Below are 21875 nucleotides of genomic sequence, written 5' to 3'. Positions count from 1 at the left end.
CATCATATTTTTTTAATATTTTACATATATATATATGAGGGAGGAGTCTTTAAAATTCCAGAAGTTGGAGTTTGTCATTTTCCCTACCGACTCCACAGCCCTGGTTTAGGAGGGCAAAAAATATGAGGAATAAAATGGATAGCATGGTTACAGTTAACACAGAAAAGCAGCAGTAATTCTTTGTGGATGGTTTGATTTTGGTTTTATGTGATTGCGGCAAAGCCTCGAGGGCTAACTGCCTAGAGGGAGGGGTGCCTTCGTGGAGGACTTTCTAAGGGAAACTGGCTTGTATACACGTTACACATGGGGAAAACCATGAAAATGCCCATGCAGCCAGCCCATTCATGTAATTCGAACCTCAGACCGCACTACCAGTGTTCAGCGACGTTACCACTCGGCCGTTGGTGGGCCTTTGTGGATGAGAGAAAAAGTTTTGCTTACATAAACTAAAAAGATGGTATGATGATTTAAATTACAAGACAGCAAGACTGAAGGTATTGTGTAACAATTTAGTATAGAAAAATACTAACGATGTTTATGGCTAAGATCATTGAAAGTTTAATGAAGCATTTAGGATTACTTCTAAATAGATAGTTTATATTTCTTAAAAATGTAAGAGCACAATCAGAACTTGAAATCTACAATACAAAATATTAAAATATTACGTTAAAAATGTGAATTATAATATTTGAAGATTAATTGATAAAACATACTTTCTTTAATAACTTGTGTTCATTCAAATCATGGATCCTCAAGAACCTGTCTAATCCACAAGATGCAACTAGTGGTAATGTTGGATGACACTGGACACAACGAATGCTACCAGCAAAGCCTTTAAACACATGGACAAGGAGTTTTTTTCGTAAATCAATCAAAGCCATTCTACCTCGACCACTGCCTACTACAACTTGGTATTCATTATGTGCTAAAGACAAAGATATTAAAGGATATTTCTCAAACTCCATATTAATGACTGGTCGCCTCTGGGCTTTAGGATCATACAGACGAATCTAAAAATTAAAAAATATATAATATTGAGAAATAAAAATACTTAATAAAATGATGGTTTAATATAATAACTATGCTACAGTACATCTGCAGCCATTTTGAAATTTAATATTTCATCAAAATTTTATTAAGATTTTTTCACAATATCTTTCTTTCATTTAATTCGATAATAACTAAGCAAGAGGAAAATTAAAAACAAATACTAAAGAAAATGTACTTTAAAAAATATACCTTTTTACAATATTTAATGTTAAGAAGCTAATTTTCACATTCATATTGAAAATAATCAATTTTCAATAACTGATTGGGAGGACTGCTTATAACTGGCAATTTAAATAAATAAATAAAAAAACTTTAGTGCAGTTTTAGAAAGAAATTGTCAGTCTTTCTTTTGCAAGAGGAAATAATTCTACATGGTCAATAGGTTACTCTGAACCTTCTTTATTTATAGTAGATGGCAGCTCAACACAAACCAGTCCATATATTTTAGCCATGTTTAGTTTTTTAAGACCCTCATTTTTCAAAGAAATCTTCCAGATTTTTTTAGGGTATAAAAGGAATTGTTTGAAAAGAAGTTTCTATGTTATGTTTTTGGCTGTAATCTAATCTCCTTCCATATTAGTTTAAAATTTTACCTTGAAATCTTGCCTAAAATTAAACGGCGAACCCTAGGTGTGCCCAGACCGGGCTCACCGATAATCTAGGACAGCTGAGAGTCTGTATTCTTTGTTTCTTCGCATCTCATTAATCAGTCCCTTAGCAACAATGCTTGTTTCAGCACTCTTTTCGAAGCTGTATTCAATCAGTGTGCCACTTTGGGCACACACACAGAATTAAAACGATAAGTGCTATCTTCACAAAAATTTTTTTGTGTATTCCTCTAGGCCTAATTAAACTGCCTACCTTTTTTTTTTTTTTTTAAATCAAAATTCCAACTTTGAAAGGTAGCGTGCCGGAAAGGGTTAAATACCAAAGACATGTGATACCTTCTATGGAGCAAAACAGAAGGGGAAAAAAGAAAATGTTACTTCTCCTGCTATAGCGGCCTCTGAGACTCAGTCACCAATTAACTGAGTTATCTCGCCAAAATCAGGCTGCGTATTCTGATACCTTGCCATGTGATTGTATATTAGCTCCAGCTGAGTGTTTTTATACCTCGCAACATAATCGTATATTAGCACCATATTGCATTTTTGCTTTCGCTGCACATTCTTATATTATACAATTTTGATGGGTTTTCAAATTTGCATTTTTTATTTTAAAATATATCCACTTTTTGTTGAATATGACATTAACAATCTTTAATTTTCAAGTAATCAGGTAAATGCCATATCAGTTTTTTAAGAAAGAGGTCTTTTACCTGGCAAAAGAGTATGCAAAAATGGCCACAACCTGAAACTTTATGTTAACGACGAAACCATTTGGAGATGCAGTACTAAAAACTGCAAAAAAAAGAAGGGTTTCCATGTTGGATATTGGTTCAGCAGTTCCAGAACATCATTTGTCACTATTATCAGATTTATTTATTCTTGAGTAGAGGAGGTGATGTCCATGAAATGATGTAACAAACAAAATGTGTATGAAAGTGCTCTAGTCGACAAACAATTACATGCAATAAAATTATAGGATTCTTTAAAAATATTCTTAGGAAACCAAAGTTAAGAATTACTATAATAATTATATATTGTGTTATTTACTTTTACTTTTATGCTTTACGAGTTTGGCGAAATTATAGCTGAGATCTTGGCACAAATGTAAAATTGCCATATATGGTTAGGAGCCACTATAACAAACAACTAACTAAAAAACAATCATCATGAAGCTAAATTTTGTCAAGAATGTCCAATTCTTGCATCTGCATAGCATTATTTTGTGGAAATATAAACTAAAGGAGGATTAGGCTATTCCAACATACTTTACTGTTCCATAACAACATTAACAACTCCTAAATGTAGTTTTGTAAAAATCATGATGACATATAGTTTTTGTGGTTATGAAAAATATTAAAAAGCAATAAATTATGTGAATAACTAATGGTTTTAGAATACTTCCTATTTACTCTACCTACTCTATTTTATTACTTATGTTATTAAATAAATATGTCGCATTTCACACACGTTTTTCTAAATTTATTCACTCTCTCTCAGAGACCAATTTGTATTAGTCTATATAGTTACAGCTGGCAATGCCTTCATGCAGAAATTTCTACAGAAACTGATTTGTATTTGTATTAGACATGAAAATAATCATGAAAAGCCTACATAGCTCATTAAATTAAGAAAAACTCAGGACAAATTATCAGTTCTAAATCAGGACTTATCCACTATTCACTTCCAGGGACTAATTAGTTCTTTTAACAGAATACTTCAAATTATGAACTTTGATCACAAGGCAAAATTCTGATACATAATTTGAACAATTCCATATACCATAGCTTTTGTAAAATATACACTATATAAATAGTTGCTCATGCATACCAGAAGCACAAAAATCTTACTTGATGATGCCTTGTACAGGTGACAATCTTGTCATCGGGTTTAAATTTCATATCAGTTACCCAAACAGGAACCCTTAAATCTAAGAAATCATTTGGTACCTGTAAAAAAATAGCTCACTTAATTTTAAAAATTCATATATAAACAGAAGCTTTATATTTTATTGATTATTTGCCTCTTAAAAAAAGTATAAAGAAAGCATAATGGGATACTAAAGCAGAAGTATGTATATTCGTGCAATCTACATCCACTGATTCAGTATCAAGGGTTTACTGCAGCCCTAAAAAGCTTTCCGAACTTTGTTGTAATAAATGGTTCATAAGTGCGAGACAAGTGAAAACAGACACTGTGAAATTCAATAGTTTAAAAATATTTAGTGATGTCTATTATTATAATCCCAACTATGAGCACATGGTTTTCCGTAAAGTTACCTGATCTCGAAATGCGTTATCAGTAGCTAGGGGGCACTGGTCTCTGTCCATCTGGAACTATCATCACAAAACAGATACAGCATCAAAATTAAATAAAACTTCCCACACTATATAACATTAAATTTAACATGCTTTACAAAAGTTCAAGGCATGGATACAAGAATAAGAAATCACAGGTACTTAAATGCATAGTACTACTGCATGCTTCCCATGTGATAAAGATAATAAATGATAATAAAAATTTTGAGGGCAAAATTTAATATGTTTTAAAGATGTAATTCTAAATTTTAGATTGTATCTTTTCAAAATATTGATTTCAATCAATCTGGCACAGAAAAGGATAGAACAAAGAGTTACGATATGTGAGAAACAAAATTTAATATGTCTTAAAGATGTAATCCTAAATTTTAGATTGTATTTTTCCAAAATACTGAGTTACATATGTGAAATAACAAATTATTTCTATACACTATATACAATTTTATATCTACAAGTTTCATACATTTCTTACAATACCCAATTCTTAAGATAATTTTCAGAATTTAAATAGCCTTTCATATAAAGACATAATCTCGTATATCCATGCATTTCCTGGCATTCAAACATGGTCCCAACAGTGGACGTACAACTTGTAACCATAATGTCTTCTAAGACAGATGTGATATTTAAAAGGCCCATCTTTTCCCCAAAATAGAAATTACACCTATAATATCAAAGAATTTAAAACAACTGCTGCTGTCTGAACAGAAATTAAGTATTTCCTTCTTTCTAATATGATTCTCATATTTTCGGCATTGTCAAAGCAGAACGACGTCTTAAATTTCATTACTTCAGTCACTGGGAGGAGGGTAATTTACACTTGCAAAATTTCTTCATAAAATATTAGAAACAGGCTCATATTAGCATAATTTTATTCAATATTTTCATAAACTATTTTATGAAAAATTAAAAATATGAAATTTTAATAAAGCGCTAATTTATTTTAAAAGCCTAAAATCCAAATTACATCATGAAAACATCCAAGTTTGAATGTTTTATGTTTAATATTTTTAAGAATGAAAATTACTTCAACTGAAAACATTTATCATTGTACATAAAATCTACATCACAATTTTCCAAACTTTGTTCTATGAAAAATTATGAAACTCAAGTTACATAATAACATTGTCTGCTTTGAACAACTCTTAAAAAAAAATTTAAAGAGAAAACAAAGGGGTTTAAATCTTGTGCATAACATATTTTGTAATCAGGGGTGCTTGTGGGACACCAAAAAATCCCCTGAAACTTTTACGGACTTACTACCGACATTTTGGAGTTTCGAGAAGGGGGGGGAGAGAGAAATGAAAAATTACAATTATGAAGTATTGAATGACCTAATTATAAAAGTTCAATGAATTACTTTTTTTGCAAAATTAATAACCATAAATTTTCAAACATATAAACTACTACATTTTATGTAAATATTTTTAATTACTTGAATTAATTCTTTAAAAAAATTATCTAATTTCTGCTGCTTTTTTTTATTTTCTGATGTTTGTGGGCTTGTCTTTCTTTTGTGGTGAACTTCATAATTGCAGGAAGGTTGACTTTCATTTTCCTCATTTACAATTGAGAAATTTCCTCGAGAACTGCACATGCAGAGGTAGAAGCAGTTTGCTTTTCTGCTAATGTAGAAGGTTTTTCAGATTTTTATAGGTGACTCATCTGAAATACATGTTTTTAAGTCCTCTTGATATGTTTTCCAACTTCTGTTCGTATTCAGTAAGAGATCTTTGTGAATTGGATCAGTCATTGGATTTTTTGAGCCACATTTTTCACATGAGGTTTCTTTAGAAGCCATTAAATCATATTTAATAGTCTGCACTGCATCTAGGGAATCAATCTTAAGAGAGGTTCTATAGTTAGTGACAAGTGTATCCATTAAGTTGAATGCACTTTCCACTAATGGGCCATGGAAGCAGCTAAGGCAGGTTTTGACCAATTTAGCCAATGTAGGATACTTATAATCATTTGTGAAATCATCTTTTAAATTAAAAACTTTAGACCAATATTTATCAATTGTACACTTGACTTGATTTCCACTTTCATCAGATGTGTAGAGCATTTCTTTGGTGATATCAATACCACTCTGGTATAACCTTATTTCAGCTTCTACTTTTGACTTTTCATTATCACTAAAAATATGGGACATAAAAGGTGATAATTTTTCAAAAGCTAATATTGTACTGGTTTTACCTCTTAGCTCTGGATCTAATGCTGTAAAAGTAATTAGATATGAATTTTTAAGGGGTAATTTCTGTTTCATATGCTGTGCTGTATTAGTATAAGCTTTTATCAGAGAAATTTGGAATTCTTTTGCTATTGGATGATTTTTTGATAATTTCTTCAGGAGAGTGGAAGCTTCTGCACCATTAAATATTACTTTGCTATGTAGATGGAATTCTGGATTTGCGACATCAACCTTTAATAAATCATTATAAGATGTGCACTCTATATTTTCTGGCTTCATAAAAAAAGAGAAAAATTTTGCCATCAATTTATAAATACTGGAATGTATTAATGAAGCAATTTTTTTTTTTTTTGTTTGTTTCAAATAATTTAATATATGTGTTGAACTCTGGTAATACTGCTGAATATAATGCCATATGCAATAAAGTTTTGTTTTGCATAACAAATAACCCATTTAGTATTCTTTTTTTCCGAGCTAAAGCATCCTTTGTGAGTTGTTGGGAATGCAAGCAAGAATACACCCCTTCAACAATTTTTTTTTTTTCAGCTGCAGAAATATTTTTTTTATTGTATACAGTTTCAACATAAGAAAAATAATCCCCTTTATCAGTTTTATCCAAGTAGTGAAAATAAAATGCAATAAGAGCATCCCACAGATCTTTGATTCTTTCTAAAACACATAAAATGTACACCCACCTATGGTCAGGTCTCTTTAAGGGCATAAGTTTTTTAATGGCAAGGGATTCACAGATTTTGAAAAAATTTTCTCTTTTACTGCAGCTTTTCATATCAAAATAGATGTCATCAAACAAATCGTCTAAGTATCTATCAAAACATGAAGCAAATTTTTTTGCACAGTTATTAGTTGTGTGACATGTGTCACCATCAATATCTAATAAGTGGGGTGCTTTGTTTGATCATACTCTGGTTTCAACACCCTTTTTTTTCTCACGCATGGTGTTACATGAGTCCATTAATAAACTAATTAAGTTTGCCCATGGAATATTATTATCTTCAATAGTATTAACAACTGCTTTAAAAACAGCTTCTGAATTGCAAGATTCCATCTTTAGAGATGCAAAATGATGAACTACAACTTCATTTTGATTGTTGTCATAAAACTGCACCAATATTGCCAGTATACTTTCTTGAGCATTGCTAGTACTTTCATCCAAATTTAGAGAAAATGGAGTCTCCTTTAAAGTTTTAATGATATTTTCCTTAATAGTTTTTGCGAGCCCATATTTCATCTTATAACATGCAGTAGTCCTGGACATTTCCAACGAGTTTAGTACCGTCTGATCGCGGCTCAACTGTTTGCAGAGTTCAATTAAATTGGGAGCTACATTGAAAGAAAGAGAATTCTCGGCGATAAGTTATTAATACTTTTTGGCGTGCTTTTCTTGTCACTATATCCAATGGCCGAGCATCAGTCTCCAGTAAGTCATCAGTATTTTTTGAATTAGCATAATTACTTAGTCATTGAATGTCTAATGCACTTTGAATATTTTATGTGCGTCACAGTTTTAGAATGATTTGTGAAAGCCTTGAATCCTTCCCCACCATACTTCAGCAGAGAGTTACAAAAAACACAATATGCTTGTCCAGCAACATTTATTTTCTTGCACCATGTGCCGATGGTATCCCCATTACCATCTCTCCGTTCAATCCAATTCCACCTAAATGCATTCCGGACACCTTCTTCTAATTGTATAATATCACTATTTATATCGAGAAATTTCGTAGTGAAATTCTCTTGCGTACATAAATAAAAAAATATTTCAATAAACGAAACGAAAAATTTACAAGTGCATCAATAAATGAAACGAAAATTTTACACAGCGCAGGAAAAAAAGTTGAGAAGCGGTCAATGACAAATAGCTAATACGGCGAAAAATCCCCCTTCTCTACTTATTGGCGCCACACCAGGAGAGATTGATCGCACATCTGATCGAACGAAGTCTCTCCCTTTTTTTTCTGCTGCGGCTACTTTCTGAAAAGAATCCAGAAAAGAATGTCTGAGAACCGGTGGGAATGAGTCATAACTCGCAATAAGGAAAGAACAAAAAAGAAGTTTTTTCCCCCTTTTCACGCATTATCACTGCCTTTGGAGAAAGAAAGGAAAAGTTTTCACCACACACACTGACCTTGCGTTTTCTGCTTTCAAAGCAAACAAAATTACCCAGATCAAAATAAATAATTCATTATTATTCCTACTTCCTTTTGAACAACGATCCCCGGAATTTTCGGGTATCGAAGTTCAAAATCCCTGGAATTCCGGGGTTTCCCTGGAGCACAAACACCCCTGTGTAATGTAATACGATACTAGGTGGCTTGTGTTGGCTATGAAATACATGCAGAATGAATTCCTATTATTGTTTCAGTTCTGAGCTCAAAAGTGAAGAAGTGTTTAAAAGTATCATTTCAATATTTTAAAACTGTAAATTATCGTTTGACATTTTACTCCTTTCATATACAATTTTCATCAATACTAATAAATAAGTCTAATATTTTTATCATTAAACTTCTATTCTTTTAAAGGGAAAAAAGGGAATATTGTATTGTTCTGCTATGAACGAAGATATGCGAGAATATTCTGGATTTCTTCATACGAAGAGCTTGAAGTCCTTTTACTACCTTAGATAACGGGTAACTTTTCGAATGAAGAACTTTAAAAGTTTTTTGCCTTTTGTAAAAAAAAAAAAAAAAAAGAGGTGCTAGGCTTTGTGACTATATCATGACACCAGATGGCCAACATGTACCTCTGAAATCTGTGGCCCCCCCCCCTTTTTACTCTGTATGTTTGGTTAAGTTCTGGATTTTTCTTTTCAGTCAGATTAGATATGTGAAAAAGTGATAAGATCTAATTTTATATTTCTCACTGCATAACAATAAATGCACAGTATAAAAATTTGTTTGCCACTGTTAGCCATGTACAAACTGGTTTGTTAAAATTTTTCAGTCCTAATCTTTATGTACCAATGCACTCTTGATTGATTCACATTACCCTGTTTAACAATTTCAGTTTGAGGCAAGAGGTTTTTATATAGTCAGCACTCATGTCAATTTTCTCTTTTCATCTAATTTCAGCACATTCTGCTTCAAGCTATAGATGGTATTTTTAACTTTTAACAAGCAGCTGTTTTGAAAACATCTTCCAGTTTTTAAAAGCTTTTATTCAAAACAAAATTTGAAAAATCTCTTATTTCTGAAAACTTGCTTATTTCAATTTTTAGCATAATTATTCAAAATAGAAAATGGCCCACATGTACAAGGGAGTAAAACTATCTACAATAAGAATGATGTGTAACAATGCTTCTTTCTTTTCACTTAGGAAATGGTGCTATCTGGAACTGGTCACCAGTAAGATCAACCAGTACGTTTATACTCTTATCAAACAAATAATTCCATTATATCATTCATTGATGAGCTCTAACTTTTAAAATTTCAGTGAATTTTCAAGATTTGAAACAGATATATATATATATTTTTTTCATTCCCATGCTTTAATTCAAGCAATGTTAATATTTTTATGATTGACCTAATTGGCATGATTGGAAAGCAGATAACAATCTTTTAATTTACGAAACAATTTCAGAATTCTTACACTGTACTGAATTAATAAAGCATATCAACCATTGGTGGAAATTTCGGCAATAGTCACCAGTTGTTAACTATGGAACTCTAAAGAACATGATCATCCATAATTGGCACTAATAGCACTACTTGATCAGTAAATAAGATAATACCAAAATTTTTGCAACTAAGATGAATCATTTCTGTTTCATCAGCAACAGACTTTTTTCATTTTGGCAATGGTATACAGCATTATTTTTTTGGGGGGAGGGGAATTAATGAAATTATATGCTTTCATCACCAAGGAAAATTAAAAAAAAAAAAAAAAAAAGAGAGAGAGAGAGAGAGAGAGACCAAGAAAAGAAGAAGGGAAAAATAAAAGAATTTCACTCATTTTACTTGATATGTAAAAATGAAATAACTGTTTCAATAAGAAATAATACTGGGGTGACTCTAATGGAATGATGGCATTGGACAACTGGTAACCTGTTGCGTACATGTGCTCAAACATATTTATTAATGTTCTAAAGAAAGCACTACTAACAATTATCATAACAAATTGATAACCTATAGTTGAATGCACAAAAACAATTATTTAGATAGTAAGTGCAGTTATTGTCTTTATTATGCGAGAATCTTGCTAGCAGCATGAGCCTCTTGTGAGTTTCAAAGCATTCAGGTTACCCATTCTGTCTGGAACATTTTCCTGACTTGGTCATGCTCTTTTAATATAATAGTTTTACTTTATGTGTTCTGGTTCATTATAATCGAAGACAATATCAGAGCAGCTGCAGAATCATTGCTTGGTTAGCCTCCTAAAATCTAGAGACTTTGATGACATACACATTGCAGCTCACTGAAATTTTCTGACAATAATCTTGAAATTTTGGCTTTTGTAATGTCCAATGGAACACCATTATCGAATAAGATATTGCTTCAGTATATCAAGCATGTCATCTCACACCTTGCATCAGCTCATAATCATGTACAACCTAACAGCATGTCATCTCGCACCTTGTATCAGCTAAACTGTGATACCAGCTTTGGATTGTGACTTGCGAGGGAACCACCATAATACTAAGACTCAAAAACATTTAATTTAAACATCAAAAGCGACATCTATAATACACAGATGCATAAATAAAAAATAATAATAAAAATACTGCTCTCTTACTTCATTTGAGGAAGCCCAAATAATAATTAGTGATTTATGACTTGCACTCAGATAAGGTTCAATTATAAAATTCTGTTAAAAAATTCATTCAGATACACTACATTAATGAATTAAAGAATATGGGATAGAATATAATTACATTTTTTGCTTTAAAAATAGGAGTTTGGGGAGCTTGTAAATCCCAGATTTTCAAGTCATTTTCTTTTCCACCAGTAGCTATGTGAAATGTCTTTGTAGGGTTCTGCACCATTCTACACAAGTTACCTTCAGTATTTATTTCAATATCCTAATAAAAATAATGATATAATACTTAACATCATTTCTATTCCACATATGAATAGTTAACAAATTGGCATATATTTATAACACCTTCATATATTTAAAATAAAAGTAACACCTCTTTTTCTTCCTCTTCATTCCATAGTTTTACAATTCCAGATTCAACTGCAGTAACAGTGTGCCTATAACAAAAATTCTGAAAAAGTTAGTCAAGAGAGATATATGTACGATATAGCAAAATACAATAGCTGCTTTAAGAATAATTGGCAACCTCAAAATTAACTATTCTAGATTTGGTGCTCTCCCCCTAAATTCATCTGTTCTCCTTTTATGTTATGCTAACCTAAAATTACCCAATCACAGATTAGATGTAGATGTATAAGTACTCTTGGAACAATAAAATATGTCATTCTTTTCTTAGCTTTGCTCTTGCTAAGATATCCTCGCTGCTCTGCTTGTCCGTCTAAAATGATGTCACCCCCGTTAACCAGTGCATAAAGAAATTAATTCATTATGATTGGATAAATATGGATAATAAGATAGTTTTATATGCGTGAAAATAAAGATTGGGAGTTCATCAAAATTCATTTGTGTTGGTGTCATCTGTTCGTCTTTCCACTCAGCCAGCATGACTATGCATTAAAAATATGACAGTTTAAAAAGTCGACGGGATTCAAAATCCATTGGGGTTTCCTCGCGCATGTTCGAATCCTGTCAACTTGAAAGTTTGCAGCTCAATCTGTACGATAATAGAGATATTTTCATCAACAAAAATTTGAAAGACCTTTTTAGTGAACAGTTACTTATATTACTACTTATATTATTATATGAAAACATTTATTAATTTACCTTGTGGAACTATTATCAACAGGCAAAAAAATTTTCATTGGACACTCAAAGACATTAGACATTTTGACAATTTTAACAATTATATTTGTATTAATTTATTGTTTAGTTTCTTTAGAAATTACTTGTTTGTAAATTATCTGTTGTTAAGTATTTCATAATCCATATATGAGAAAGGTCATAAATCATGACGAGGCATAGGAAAACCTGCTGGCTATGTCCTTGATGCTTCCTCATGCCCTTCCTTATATGATAAACTTTCTCTTGCTTCCCTTATTTACTAATGCTTCTTCTGAACCCTACTCTCCCAACATTTCTTTTGAAGGGGGGCAATATGTAACATATAACAAAATACGACAGCCGCTTTAAGAATAACTGGCAACCTCAAAATTAACTATTCTAAATTTGGTGTTCCTCTAAATTCATCTGTTCTCCCAAATTCAAGATCCTTCCATGTTATGTAACAACATGAAATTAACCAATAACAGATTCGCTATACTTATAAATCATATTTAGTATAAATACTCTTGCCACAATAAACATAATTCTTTTCTGCCCCTGCTAGGATATCCTCACTGCTCTGCTTGTCCATCTAATAATTGCTGTCGCCCCCGTTAACCTGTGTATAAAGAAATTATTGTAATTCATTGTGATTATCTATTAAGGTGGTTTTTATATGCGTGAAAATAAAATTGGGAGTTCTTCAAAATTCATTTGTGGCATCATCTGTTTGTCTTTCCATTCAACCAGCATGACTATGCATTACAAATATGACGTATATATGTGTGTGTGTGTGTGTGCACGTGCAAGATATAAAACATGAAAGAAGCTACTAAGTTACTATAGTTCTTTTAATTAATTTTAATTTGGTTACATCCCCTTCCTGTCCTAAAACTACCAATATTTGAATCTAAAGCATGTCACATCTAAATTAATCTGCATTATGACATTATATAACAGTAGCATTGTAAATATTTTTTTAATCCAAAGAAAGATAAAAATTTTAACAAAGAGGCAACTCTATAAACATCATTTTGCTAAAATGCACACTTACTTTCTTCCCTTCCTCTCACTATACGAACATGCGCTGCTCATGACAAGTTATACAAAATTGTGGACGATATGTAATGAGGAATATGTATCCTAAAACTTATCATAAAAAAATAATATTCAACACAAAAAAATATGGGTTGAGTCTACAGCTACATCTGCTCAGGTTTTCCTTTTCCATTATATATGTTATATATGTATACAGCTCTATCATTCTGTATCTACAGCAGGTTTCTTAAATTGTGGGTTGTGGAACCTGCAGCAGGGGGCCGTCAAAAATTTTAGAAGTTTTGATAGTTTTTTAACTTATTATAATAATTTTACAATTACCAAATATTTTTACACAATGTTTCTGAAAATACATAAAAATAATACAGACAAAGAAAATAATGAAAATGTTTCGATGCTTTCTTTTTATAATATAAACGTTCCTTTTCCTTGCTTTGCACGTGACACTGTCATTTCGTCTGTTACTTATTTAAAATTTTCACATTGTTCTATGTCTTAATATTAGAAATTGAAGTTAATGACCTAAAACTGCAATAGTATATTACAGTAGAAGTGAAAAATTGACAGTTTCAGTCATGAGTGTGTCAGATTTGCACAATATTTTATGGGGTCCACATAATTTTTGTAAATATTATGGGGTCCTGGGGGTCGCGACTGAAAGAAGTTTAAGAAACCCTGATCTACAGTAAAGAATCTTAAGTTATCTAAAAATTTTATTATACAGTCAAAAGTCATTAATCCGGACTCGTCGGGACTTCGGCGATTCCGGATTATAGATCATCAGTTTAAATCTCATAAGATGGCATGCAGAAATTCTAAAATTAAAAATATGAAATCGTAATTTATGAAATAAAGAACAATTATGATCTAAAGGGTATCAAAATTTACAAAAAAAAAAAAGCTTAATATTCATTTGTTTACTTTATTAAACATTTCTTTCAATGTAAGTTGTTTAAGTTGCTTCGTTTTATGTGATAATACTTTCTCTTTAATTCTATAAACAGACAATTTCTTGTTCAGTTACAAAGTTCCGCTGTTCAAGTCCCGTTAATTGCTGTGCCGAGAATACCGACTAACTTGTCAATCGAAATTTTTTCGTTTTCACTAACCTCTCTGTCACATTCTTCATATCTTTATCCATTTTTTGCAGCAATTCCACTTTTTGTTTGATGGACATCGAAACATACTTTCGTTTTGTACGATCCTTTGGGAGCTCCAGAATCGGAAATTCTATTTGACATAATCGAAAGTTCAAGTTTACTTTTATAGTATTGCTCTTACAGTCTGCAAAAAATAATAAGCCGGATCCAATTCGAAAATTAAGGAACAACACAATCATCAAAATTAACTGAAATAGATAATTAGATAATTTTAGCTTATACCGTCCGTTGTACCTAAAACGCGCACGCGTAAACAACATTCTGCACTTGCGCACATGCATATGCGCAGACGTAAATGGTCTTACGCGCACGTGTAAACACCTATGCGCATGTGTCAACGTGGCGCATGCGCAGAAAGTTTTTAGCTTTGAGGTCCGAATTAACGACTTTTGACTGTATATAATTACACTCATAATGATGATGTTTAAAGAAGAATATGTGTTCTAAAAATTAGTTATCAAAGAATAAAATTATGTGTTGAATCTACAGCTACAACTGCTAAGTTTTTCTTTTCTATTAAGAACATTACAGGTCTTCAACCCATGGCCCACTGAAGGCATTTTAGTGGCCCCAAATTTGAATTTGAAGAAAAATTTGAATTTGATTGCAAGAAAAATTGCTTTGTCAGCTTTTTGTCGTAAAAAAACTTTTTTCTCTTATTCTTGATATTCACAACATTTTATTGATATGCCTGATATTACCTGAGATAAAATTTTCTAAAAATGACGAATATTTTAAAATTTTCACTTTATCTAACGTAATTTTAAAAATAAAAAAATTGACTATGCATAAAATCTCAATTCCATACAAAGGGTAGATTCTCATTTCTAACAGGTTTGTAACAGATGCCAATCTTTCGTCAATACTTCACCAAAGGTTACCTTGAGCATCCCGCTCAAGGTACCGCATGAGTTTAGTGATGAAAAATGGTTCAGAGACTTTGCATTTCTCATCAATATCACAGGTCATCTCAAAGGTTTGAACTACCGCTTACTGGGAAAAGACCTACTTTTTCGTAATCTTTATTGCTTTGTGAAAGCTTTTGAGACAAAATTAATCCAGTGGGATAGTCAGTTGTTAAATACGAATTCCACTGACTTTCTAAAATTGATGAAGTGGAGTGACCTCAAAGCTACAAACTTTCTGTGAAGAACTCTACAACATGGAATTCAAATAATCATGAATTTCAATTTTGAAAGAGGAATTCAAAAGCAGATTTTCCGATTTTTGTGAAAATGAAATTTTTAAGAGAATATTCTTGTCATTTTCAGTAGATGTTAGAAGTGTTCCACTTGAACTTCAAATTTTTCAGTTTGATTCTGCAGTAAAATGCAAGATTCTTGAAAACCTTCATTAATTGATTTTTATTCGAAGTACATGACCAAAGACTCCAGGAATTCGTCATGCACTCTTCATGTCTTCTATCTTTGGCAGTGCCTACATATGTCAAGAGCTTTTTAGTAAAATGCAAATCCTAAAATTGAAAACAAAAACACGGCTGACAGACATTTGGAGGAAACTTTACGAATTGCATCAACAAACATTAAAACTAAAGTAATTACCATCTCCCCCGGCAGTAATGTAAGTTTTTTTTTTTCTTTTTTCATTATAAATGCATTTTGTAACATCATTCTGTACAATCATCTTTACATTTTTTTTCCATAGTTAAAAAAAGTTGCAAAACATTTTAATTTTATCCCCATTTAACTTTTTGGAACCAATGTATATATATCAGGGCTGTGGAGTCGGTAGGGAAAATGACAGACTCCTGGAATTTTAATAACTCCGACTCCCTCATATATACATATACACACATATATATATATAGTCAAAAGTCATTAATTCGGACACCCATAATCCAGAATGATCTATAATCTGGACCTCAAAGCTACAAACTTTCTGCACAAGTCCCTAGACAGCCACATCGGAAGTAAGTTTACAGACATCCTATTTCTAGACAGTAAATACTGATCCTACGGATTTGGGCACTTGGGCCGCAATGAGCCTAGGAAGACTTATGACGAATATTACAAAAGAAAAGTAAGTTTTTTTTTTATTATTTTCACATTGTTACTTCTAAGAATAGTGGGCTGATCTTTGGAATATGGTAACTGGAAGTTTGGCGATATTTTGGAGGCGATAAAGGTTAATACCTAGGACTTTGGTAATAATGTGAGAAGTACTCAGTTCCAATTACGCATTATTTTGTGTGAGAGAAATGAGAGATCATGAGATATGTCATGTGACATTAATGGACGAATTACAGTTCTTTAATCGGAAAAGGGGGGATTTTGGAAAACCGTAGTACTATATTATTTTGTATTAAGCTTCATTGTGTGTTACGTGAAATAGTAGAAGTGTGCGTGCCACGTAATGAAGATTCTCAAGATTAGGTAAGTATTTTAAATCATTTGAGGATATTATTTTTATGCATTGTTCTAAATGTAAGGAGTAAATAAATTAATATGATATTATTGGAAAATTGTTATTAGCAATGATTTAGTTTAAAGTAATTAGGATTGTAATCTAATTTTTATTAATTGAATGTATGTGCTTATTTATATTTTAAGTAGTGTTTTTTAATTTAATTATATTTTAATTTAATGATCGTGATTTTGTGAGTTATATGTTTGTAGTATTTTGGAATACGTTTGAGTAGAATACATTGAGTATTTTCATGCATTTTCGTGAAATTTTTCTAATTTATGAGAAAAAAGCAGTGTACATGGATATAGTGAAGAGTGTGCGCAATGCCATTTTTGTGCAATTCTGGAAAGTTTTTTTAAGTAAAATTAAGTCGACGTGTACATGGTTTAGTGATATTTTAATTAAATGATAGTTATTTTGTGAATTTTATGTTTGTAGGAATTTGGTATATGTTTCAGTTGAAGTAAATGTGCATGGAAATAATTTAAATGTTTGACACTAAGTATTTGTAACCATTTGTAATGTTTGCGGTATGAATTCGTTGGTGATGTTTATAATATAATAGATAATTTAGAGGTAAAAGTTTTTGGATATTTTATTTATTTTATATGTGGAAATGTTCATCTTTGGAAAGGGTATATACTTTTTGCGATCAGGTAATTTCATATATGTTCTTTTTACCGGATTTAAAGATTGACAAAATTTTCATGCATTTTCGTGAAATTTTTCTAATTTATGAGAAAAAAGCAGTGTACATGGATATAGTGAAGAGTGTGCGCAATGCCATTTTTGTGCAATTCTGGGATGTTTTTTAAGTAAAAATAAGTCGACGTGTACATGGTTTAGTGATATTTTATTTAAATGATAGTTATTTTGTGAATTTTATGTTTGTAGGAATTTGGTATAAGTTTCAGTTGAAGTAAACGTATATGGAAATAATTTAAATATTTGACACTAAGTATTTGTAATCATTTGTAATGTTTGCGGTATGAATTCGTTGGTGACGTTTATAATATAATAGATAATTTAGAGGTAAAAGTTTTTGGATATTTTATTTATTTTATACATGGAAATGTTCATCCTTGGAAAGGGTATATACTTTTTCGCGATCAGGTAATTTCATATATGTGCTTTTTACCAAGTTTAAAGATTCACAGAATTTTTTTGCATTTTCGTGCAAATTTTTGTAATTTATGAGAAAATAGCAGTGTAGATAGATAAAATTAAGAGTGTGTGCAATGCCATTTTTGTGCAATTCTGGGATTTTTTTTAAGTAAAAATAAGTTGACGTGTAAATGGTTTATTTGTATGTGCTATTCTGAAAAACACGCAAGGAGTTTGCGATTGTGCACTTTTTCCCAATTTTGCAGTTAATATTTGTCATGATTAAGCAGTTTTGTTACATAAAATTTCTAGCATAAGTGTAATTTGGCTAGTAGATTGCTGGAAAAAGTGTTCAGTAAATAAAAAGAAACATGTCTTTACTTCGTGAAGACTAAATGGCGGCGAAAAAAAAAAATAGAGGGTTGCTGTAGCAGAGTTGGTCGCCAAATTTTCGCAAAAAAATCACCAAGTTACCATAATCCAAAGATCAACCGAATAGTGTTCTACTGTATTTTGAATTAAGATGGCTACTTTAAATTCGATACCTAGAATTTCTAATTCTTTAAGAACTAGGCTTACAAAATCCATTAAACTGTTACATCAAATTGTGTTTGGAACTTTAGTGATCGAAAAAATAGAGAGAGATTGCATAACTTTTGTGGTTTTCCATCTGGTTTTAATATTGAAGAAGCAAAACAAAAATTACTTCAAACTTTCACTGCAAATGATTTTATTTCTGTGTGTAATTTGTTACATATTAATTATGAGTCAAGCACTGATAAAAACTGTTATTTAATATTGAATAGTCTATGATTTTAAGCTTCTAAAACCCGAAAATGACGACGATGAGTTATCTGAAAACGAAAGTGTTTACGATTCTGATAAAAATTATGATGTTATTAATTCTGTTCAGTCAGAATCACCTCCCACAAATAATTCAGTAGATCAAACCATTAGGACACCTACTAATATTTCATTACATTTTAGAAACTGTTTCAGAATTTAACGGTATTAATACATATCCAGTCGAATCCTTCATTTGCGATTTAGAAGAATCTTTTAAATTATAAGTTATCTGAATTACAAAACCTTTCATGATTTAATGGTAGCCAACTTTCCCGGCTGACAGAATAATATCCAACTACCAAAAACATCAAATACAAGGCAGTAAAAAAATAAAAAGAAGAGTATTTAAAAATTCATACCCATTTACAAGACAAATTCCTTTGATGGCACCTTCTCCAACTTGTAATCTGTAAGAAGCTGGAAATGACTGGTTTTCACAGTCAAACGTCTTAACAATCTGACCTCTGTGACCTGTATATATCTAAAAAGGCCGTCCAAATTTACAAACTGTATTTTACACATTTAATATTATACTTTTAAAATCGCAACAAATCAATGGTCATAATTTATGTAACTCTGAGTTTAAACATAAAGTGAATGCATACAGACAAAACATTCCCTTGAAACACATATAACATATCTGCTCATATAAAAGTTATATATTTTTAATAATAATATGAAAAGACTATTGAAGACTTTTGTTGTATTCAAAGTTCTAGAAGTTTTTATACACAATTTACTTCTGTACCTTTTGTGACTTTTTCTTACTTTAAACTCTATTTGAAGGGAAGTCTGCAATAAAATACACTATTTTGCCCACAAAATGGCTTTGAATCTATTATTTATTCTTAAGCAATCATCAATAAATTTCTAAAAAACGAAAAGAAACAAGAATCCACTTGTAAGTAGGTTTATTAATTAATATAATACTTGATTAAACACGTACACTGACAGAAAAAAAGTGTGACAGTTCTGTATCTCGCGTTCTACTCAGTTTTTTGACGAAATTCAACTTGCATTTTTCATGTCTCAAAAATAAACCACTTTTCAAAGGCATTCTGTCCTGAAAAATTCTACAGCAGGATGAACAGTAGTTCCATAAGCCATCTCCAGGTTCCTCCGAGACTTTCTATATGTTGCTCGAACACCAAGGAATATAATTAAAAGGCTCACCATTCACTGGATGTTATGGCAAATGAATGCCTGTTTTAGTGAATGGTGAAATCTCTCAAGCAATTCATTGGCTCCACAGTAGTAGTCTGAATTCAGTAATGCAAAATATTTCATTAAGAGTGAACACGCATGGCTCATATTATTGGCCTTGATTGGTACTTCTGCAGATAGAAATTCCGAACCTAGCAATCCAATAGGTGAAAATCCCTAGACTATGGTGTCTATAAACTATGGTGTCTGCCAAAATATCCTTCATTGGTATTTCTTACGGTCATCAGGAGAATTGGTTGATGAGGGTTAAAAGGAAGGAGTATCTTTCCAAGGGTGGGAGGGTTTGTAGCAAAGTCCTTAAAGAAAGTACATCATTTTTAACAACCACCATCTTTTTATTTAAAAAATTACAGATACCTAATGCATGCGCATCTTTTCCACATTTTTATGCAAGGATGTTTTAATCATGAGGTCTTTCACATCTCACGCTGGTTATAATTTTGACAGCATAGCAATGCAATGATGTTACACCTGTACATTCCCTTCTCCTTTGGAAAAACTTTCCTTTAGTTTTGACACGAGGGAAAAGTTCACCTCACAACTTCTCTGATTCACACTCATAGGAGGTAAATTGCCTACCAGTATTCCAAAGACAGTAAAAAGCAACTCAACACACAAAGTGATGAATATTTTCACTAAAATATTCACAAGTTATAGCTCCACAAAGAAATCATTTGTAGTGACGTAATACTGCTGTGAAATCACAAAATTTATCAAGTTTGCTACAAAAGCTTCACTCCAGCTACACATAAAATTGCAGCACACTCTTTACTTTAGGTCACCAATTATGACAATGTTTTGACACCATTTTACTCCATTGTCAGGTTATAAAAAACTTCACGACTTCACATGTTAAAATTCAACATGACAACAAAACAATTCAAAACAAACTTTATTTACCATTTAAAAGGTAAAAATGTATCTCGCAATAGGCTAAATATTTAAAATGAACACAATAGACGAGAAGTGAGTCTCTCGGGGAAAAAATTCCAAGTTTTTGTCTTCACGCTATATTGATGAGCATGAATACATATTGCACAGTAAAAATGAATGGACTAACCTTTGAAATATGGTAACAGGTAGTTTGGCGACATTTTGGTAAGGTGATAAAGGCTACTAGCTAGGGCTTTAGCAGTGTACATGGATAAAGTCAAGAGTGTGCACAATGCCTTTTTTTTTTTTTTTTTTTTTTTTGTAATTCTGGGATGTTTTTTTAAGTGAAAATAGGTCCATGTGTACATGGATACCATGTATGTGCAATTCTTAAAAACGCGGCAAGCAGTGTGCGATTCTGCACTTTCTCCCAATTTTGCACCTAATCTTCATCATGATTAAGCACTTTTGTTCCATAAAAGTTCTAGCATAAGCGTAATTTGGCTAGCAGATCGTTGGAAAAAATTGTTGAGTAAAAAAAAAAAATGCCTTTACTTCGTGAAAACAAAATGGCGTCAAAAAAAAAAAAAAAAACTAGCAGGTTGTGTAGTAGGGTTGGTTGCCAAATTTTCGCCAAGTTACCATAACCTGGAGATTAACCAATGAATGTTGCCATTCACTGCAATGAGAATGTCCTGCTATAGATAAAAGCAATGACTAAATGATGAGTATGACTAAAATTATAAGTATCTAATATAAAAAGGTACTGAGAAACAAAATAAGAGAAAACATCTGAAATGCTACTATAGTGAATTCCAAAACAGAAACATTGTTTACTTATTCAAAAAAGAAAACGAAAAGAAGAAAGTCTCTGAAAGCATAGTCTCCCAAAATCCAAATTATAAATTTATTCACAAATGTTAACACTTAAATATCAAATTAAAACTCACTTTCTTTTCAGATGTATCATCCCAACACATGGCAGTAATTTCTTCATCTTTGTTTTCAGCAGTTACTGAGTTTAAATTAGAAAACGACCGTTTGAAAATTTCAACACCTATAAAAAACAACATTTTGAACGGTTTAATATTTACAATAAATTGATATATAAGATTAAAAAAAAAAGAGAGGGCATTCTTAAACA

At 31.5% G+C, this 21875-nt stretch overlaps 1 protein-coding gene across 1 annotated transcript in view; it reads right to left on the bottom strand.

The window, feature by feature from the left end:
- The window catches only part of l(2)k09848 (WD repeat domain 74 lethal (2) k09848), a 44889-nt gene that overhangs the window by 20504 nt on the left and 2510 nt on the right, over positions 1-21875 (bottom strand). Inside the window, exons 2-7 of the mRNA XM_085814160.1 lie at positions 21682-21788; positions 18994-19115; positions 11311-11374; positions 11053-11199; positions 3506-3604; positions 714-1010 (exon numbers count right to left, since the gene is read on the bottom strand). Coding sequence (XP_085670286.1) covers positions 714-1010; positions 3506-3604; positions 11053-11199; positions 11311-11374; positions 18994-19115; positions 21682-21788 — 836 coding nt within the window. The remainder of the gene's footprint in view (positions 1-713; positions 1011-3505; positions 3605-11052; positions 11200-11310; positions 11375-18993; positions 19116-21681; positions 21789-21875) is intronic.

The sequence above is a fragment of the Stegodyphus dumicola genome, chromosome 3, assembly GCF_044657685.1.
Source record: "Stegodyphus dumicola isolate Sdum_Otavi_A_Nest chromosome 3, ASM4465768v1".
NCBI classification, from domain to species: Eukaryota; Metazoa; Arthropoda; class Arachnida; order Araneae; family Eresidae; genus Stegodyphus; species Stegodyphus dumicola.
The sequence above is the reverse complement of the archived record's forward strand: the minus strand, read 5'-3'. Positions and strand labels throughout refer to the sequence as shown.